This window comes from Corvus moneduloides, chromosome 5, assembly GCF_009650955.1.
Source record: "Corvus moneduloides isolate bCorMon1 chromosome 5, bCorMon1.pri, whole genome shotgun sequence".
Classification (NCBI taxonomy): domain Eukaryota; kingdom Metazoa; phylum Chordata; class Aves; order Passeriformes; family Corvidae; genus Corvus; species Corvus moneduloides.
Window position 1 is genome coordinate 37297366 of NC_045480.1, and position 5373 is coordinate 37302738.

The 5373-nt window shown below is 49.3% G+C and overlaps 1 protein-coding gene across 2 annotated transcripts; it reads left to right on the plus strand.

Annotated features, from left to right (window-relative positions):
* Window positions 1-2532: 2532 nt before the first annotated feature.
* HMGB2 (high mobility group box 2) lies at window positions 2533-4914 on the plus strand. 2 transcript variants are annotated; one of them, XM_032110019.1, is made up of 5 exons: window positions 2533-2623; window positions 3133-3303; window positions 3471-3616; window positions 3710-3884; window positions 4371-4914. In XM_032110019.1, the coding sequence occupies exons 2-5, from the start codon at window positions 3154-3156 to the stop codon at window positions 4524-4526; spliced, it is 627 nt and encodes a 208-aa protein (XP_031965910.1). In that variant the 5' UTR covers window positions 2533-2623; window positions 3133-3153; the 3' UTR covers window positions 4527-4914. The 2 variants fall into 2 exon arrangements, with proteins under 2 accessions (XP_031965910.1, XP_031965909.1); XM_032110018.1 differs by having other exon boundaries at window positions 2567-2700.
* The last annotated feature ends 459 nt before the right edge of the window (window positions 4915-5373 follow it).

The following is a 5373-nucleotide window of genomic DNA, read 5'->3' on the forward strand; positions in this document are numbered from 1 at the left end:
GCAACAGCGTGGCACAATGAAAAACAGTGACAGCTTATTGTGGAAGCAGAGAAGCGCTTTTCCAGGCACGAGGGTGCTGGGAGGAAGGCACGGCTTTGGGAATGACAAGTTTCTAACATCAGCATTCTTGTGCGGGGCTTTCAGCATTGGCACTGCTGTGGGAAGCTTCCAGTATCATCTTCAAGCATGGAAAATTCTCAATACTGCCTTCCTTGTTGGAGGACAGACAGATGTTAAGGAGTACAACTGTTTGGTTTCTTATGTGTCCTGTGCTGTATGAGACAGCATGATGTAACACTGTACGGATCAATTTAAGTGTACAAAAGCTTTCTTTTCCAGGTAAGAAAATTTAAAGAACCTAATTTCTTTCTTAAAACATTTGATTAAATCATTTGAAAGGCAGATCTCCTTTTTTCCCCTAGCAATAATTACACTTTCTCAACCCACCTGCTTTTCCACAATCATTTTCTTCGTATTTTTAGAGCAGTTATAAAAACAGAAGCAACAGTAAAAGCCTTACTGTGATTATATCACAAACTTTCCAAAGGCTGTTCCAAAGTATTTTTTTTTCCATGAACTTGGTATATACATGTTAAAAGAGTGAAAATTTAATAAAACTAAAGTGTTGGGGTTTTTTTTTCCCCTCCAATAACTGACAGAGTGTGTCTAAGTCAGTCTGGCAGGCAAGGAATGGTTTTACACCAGAGATACCAATGGTTGTACTCCGATTCAATCAGTACACACCTGTATTGCAAAATTCTACCATCTTTTACAAAACTGCTTTATTAACTAGAAAACACAAGAAGCTGTCATCAAGACATGGTTTACCACAAAGTAAACAACTGACCCATCTGGCAGCTTAACTCACCAAACAAAATAGCACTTTCCATGTAAAATATGAAGTTAAGGCATATTTAAAGCCACATGACAAATTAAAATAATTCTTTGCAAAGTGGATAGACTTACATAGAACTCAGTACTGTAGAACTGAAACATTAATTTGCTACAGAGAAGCAGTGGAATGGTTTACAGTAATAACAAACCATCCCCCATGTAAATGTTTATTTTAGATGGTAAGGAAGACTAAGCTTTATTTCTATGTTAAACACTATCAAAAGTAACAGCCACATAAGTGAACTGATACAAGATTGTGGATAACTGGCTTGTGAAGGCTTTGACATCTGCAGAGGGAATGCATATCTGCGGGTTGCTGTGTCAGTTTACCTCCCAATTACCCCCTTCTGTAGTGGGTTTCGGCTTTTAGGACTGTAGTTTAGGCAAATATACAAAGCTTAAAATGAAACAGGGATAAAGAAGGCATTTACTACCACATTAGTGAACTGAAGAAAAAAGGCTTGAAAAACTGTACCTAATAAGTTCTTATACTGAGCAACTCTGAATGGGGAGACTGGAGATCAAGACATTGACCACTCACACCTGCAGCTACCCAATACTCTCACATAGCTTAGGGATTTGTACTGCTGTCTCAAAGCTTGATTTGTTTTTTCTTACCATTGAGAAAGGTTAATGTGATTAAAGCTCTACTGAAGGTATCTCATCTTCAGTAAACAAAGTCATAACCTGCTTTTCACCAGGGCTATAAACTACACCTGAAAAAACAAGAGTGTTAAAAACCAATTAGATTACTAAGAATATTTACCCAAAGTACAGAATTGGATGAAGATAATCAGACAGAAGAAAACCAACATCAGCAAAAGCTGTATCATGTAGTCTGGGGTCACATCACACTAAAATAAGTGACTGTATGGAAACTTTCTCCCCAAACCCAACGGGCCAGATTCACAGCTAGCGGTGCACTTGAAAGCACTAATGCAAACCACAGGCGTGGTTTGCACTAAAACCTCAGTTCGACCGAGATTGGGCCCCAGGCTTTCCCTTGCTGCGGCTTGCACTTTACAGAGAGCCCCGGTGTGAGTGGGGGAACCCACCTCTCACAAGCAACCCCAAAACCCCTCCAGCCTGGGAGAGGGGACCAGGAGGGGCTTCCAGGAACGGGTTAGCTTAGGCGCCGAAACCCAACTTTCAGCCCAGCTTTACAGCCAACGGCTGCTGCCCGCCAGACCCCCGCCCCATGGAGAGAAGGACGGAGGGAGGGAGGGATGGAAGGCGGCGCCGCTGGCCCCGGCCGCCCCCGAGCCGGGGGAAGCAGCGCTGAGGGACCCGACGCACAGCCCGACCCGCCGCCGGGCCCGCTCGCTTTGTATTTTTAAACCACGCCGCAGCGCGCGCGCTCCGCCCAATCAGATCGGCCGCAGCCGCCGCCAGCCAATGGCGAGGGCCCCCGCGGTTTTTTAAACCGTCCCTCTCCCCCAATCGCCGCCCAGCGCGCTCCGCCCTGCCCCGCCCCCCCACTCTCCTCACCCCAACCGGTTCCAACGGGTATGAGCGCCAACGACCCCCTCGCGCTCGACCTAGCTCGGGAGTTGCTCGGCTTCTGACGTCAGAGCGGCACGCGGCCAATCCCGACCGGCCTCCGCGCCAAGGGGCGGAGCTTCGGGAGTTTGAACCGGCGCGGCAGCCAATCGGCTGCGGCGGGGGGCGGGTCCCCGGGCGCCGCGGGTCGGGTTGCTGTGGCGGGCAGTGCCGCGGAAAACAAGAGGCGGTAAGTGCGCGGCCGGGCACCATTCGGCAGCAGCACCTGAGGGAGCAGAGCCCGCGCCGCCCGCTCCGCTCAGCCAGGCAAGGCCCACGCAGCGTGAGCTGCGCCGGGAGAGACGAAGGGAGAGCGGGAAGGAGGGGACGGTAGCGGCGATCCTGGGCGCAGAGGCAGCGAGGGGCTCCGACGGCGGGCGGCGCGCCCGGGGCTGAGGGGAGGATTCCTGGCGGGCGGGTGGGGCCGGGAGGGCGGCGGCCGCTCCAGCCCCGGCGGGGCGGGCTGGGGCACGGGCGGCGGGGCCGGGCGGGCTGCCCGCTGCAGCCGTCGCGGGGGGCGGGGAGAGGCGCCTGGCGGCGGAAGGTGCTGCGGCCCCGGCGGGGGGGCGCGGGGAGAGGGGCTGCGGCGGGGGCGGGGTCGGGCGCGCTGGGGCGGGAAGGCGCCGGCGGGCGAGAGGCGGGAACGGCCTGAGGCGCGGCCCCGCCCCACACCGCCTCCCCACCCACCTCCCCCCGCAGGGACCCGCCGCCGACCTCGCCATGGGCAAAGGCGACCCCAATAAGCCGCGGGGCAAGATGTCCTCGTACGCCTACTTCGTGCAGACGTGCCGCGAGGAGCACAAGAAGAAGCACCCGGACTCGTCCGTCAACTTCGCTGAGTTCTCGCGGAAGTGCTCAGAGCGGTGGAAGGTGAGCGGGGCCGGGCCGAGCCGTGCTGAGCCCTTGCCCGGCCAGCCCCCGCCCCTGCTGCGGGCTGCTGGGAAAAGATCCCTGGTAGCAGCTGCTGCTTAGGCGTTAGTGGGTCAGTAGCTGCTTTATCTCATCCAGACTCTTCTTTCCCCTCTGTGTGTCCACAGACAATGTCAAGCAAGGAAAAAGGAAAGTTTGAAGAAATGGCTAAAGGAGACAAAGCTCGTTATGACCGGGAGATGAAAAACTATGTTCCTCCCAAAGGCGAGAAAAAGGGAAAGAAAAAGGACCCCAACGCTCCTAAAAGACCACCGTGAGTGTTTCTAGAACCCCCTCCCCCCACACAGAAAAAAGTATTAGTTCTAATTGTTTGATATTTAATTTTAATCACTGTCTCTCGATGTAGATCAGCATTCTTCCTTTTCTGTTCTGAACACCGTCCGAAAATCAAAAATGATCATCCTGGCTTGTCTATTGGAGATACAGCAAAGAAATTAGGTGAAATGTGGTCCGAACAGTCGGCCAAAGATAAACAGCCATATGAACAGAAGGCTGCAAAACTAAAGGAGAAGTATGAAAAGGTACAGTAAAAGCAATAAAACAATAGTAAAGTTGTGGAGCTCACTGTAAATAGGTGACTTGTGTCTTGCACCCAAAGCGTATGGGGTTTATAATTCTTAATGCTTATGTCAATCTCTGTCAGGCTTTAGAACACATGGAAAGGTATGCTGGGGCAGGTATCTGGAATCCTTACAGGGAACCTGGATGTGGGTTTTGCATGTCTAGAGATTTTACCAGTAAGATGCCTCACTACCAGAAAACAGGTCACCTGCTTGCTAAAATAAATACAGTCAGACTCCAAAGCACTGTGGTCATAAAATTCTTAAAACTGTCTGCATTGAATGCTCTTTTGCCTAAAGATGTAAGCATGAAAGTCCCAAGGTGGAAATCCTGCTGGTTTGCATGCACTGTGTTTGATCTGTGCAGTGCAGTTGTATTGAAATACCATAGTACAAATTTGTCTTCAGTGTTCTATTGCTAGCAACTTAACAGCACTTTTTTTGCAGGATATTGCAGCATATCGTGCCAAGAGCAAGAGTGATGCAGGAAAAAAGGGCCCAGGTAGGCCTGCAGGGTCTAAAAAGAAAGCAGAACCAGAGGAGGAGGAGGAGGAAGAGGAAGAAGAGGAGGAAGAGGAGGAAGAAGATGAGGATGAAGAATAAATGAATGTCCTGCTGTAAAGATTTATGCTCAAAATCCAATATTTTGCTAAGAATGTGAACTCAAGTGCAGCTCATTGTTAGCTTCGGTATAAAAATCTGTACAGAATTGTGTATAGGTAATGTGGTTCCTTGTAGGGAGACTTCCAATTTATAATGTAAGCAGTAGCCAAGGGCTGCTACAGTTTGGTTTGAGAAAAAAAATTGTTGAATGTTTCTGCTGTTTCTGCATATTTAATGGTTTTGTTGAAATTCAGTGACTGATAGCCAGGTGTTTCTTTTTAGCTAAGTAAAACAAAGGTAGCTTAATAGCTGATCTTCTATTTTGTAGTATTTTGTTGCATTGTATTACTTTTTTAACAGTTTTGTAATAAAATGTTGTACATGATTATTTTTGTATTCGTGATGTTTCTGAGAGGCTGGGCACCCCCAGAAAGCTGGGATCCTGTGTGGGAAAGCGCTTTGCGGTGTTCTTGGGCTCCTGCTGTTACTGCAAAACTGGCAAGTCCCTTAAGGATTGACTCTTGGAGCTTTTGCTGCCACTTAAACTCCTTTAACTGATTTCCTCTCCCACATCCACTGCCATGAGTTGCAACTGATGCTTTCCTTGCAGTAGCATTTGCTTGTGTTACCTTTTGGTTAGAAACCAAAAACCTATTAAGTAGCGAAGTTCTTGGTAATCACTCTTGGATTATTTTCTTTCCCCGGACTGCTGAAGGCACAGGACTTTGTTCTGGCATAGTAGCCGACAGTGAGTGAATTTTTGGAACTTTCTCTTGCAGAGCTCAGGGTCACTGGCCTTAGCTATAAGACAGATGTGGTTAGAGGCATGTCTTCCCAGATGTTGCCT

Coding starts and splice junctions, on each gene's coding strand:
- HMGB2 (XM_032110019.1), top strand. CDS start 3,154: ATGGGCAAAGGCGACCCCAATAAGCCGCGGGGCAAGATGTCCTCGTAC. Junction 3,304..3,470: donor AGTGCTCAGAGCGGTGGAAG/GTGAGCGGGGCC, acceptor GTGTGTCCACAG/ACAATGTCAAGCAAGGAAAA. Junction 3,617..3,709: donor AACGCTCCTAAAAGACCACC/GTGAGTGTTTCT, acceptor CTCTCGATGTAG/ATCAGCATTCTTCCTTTTCT.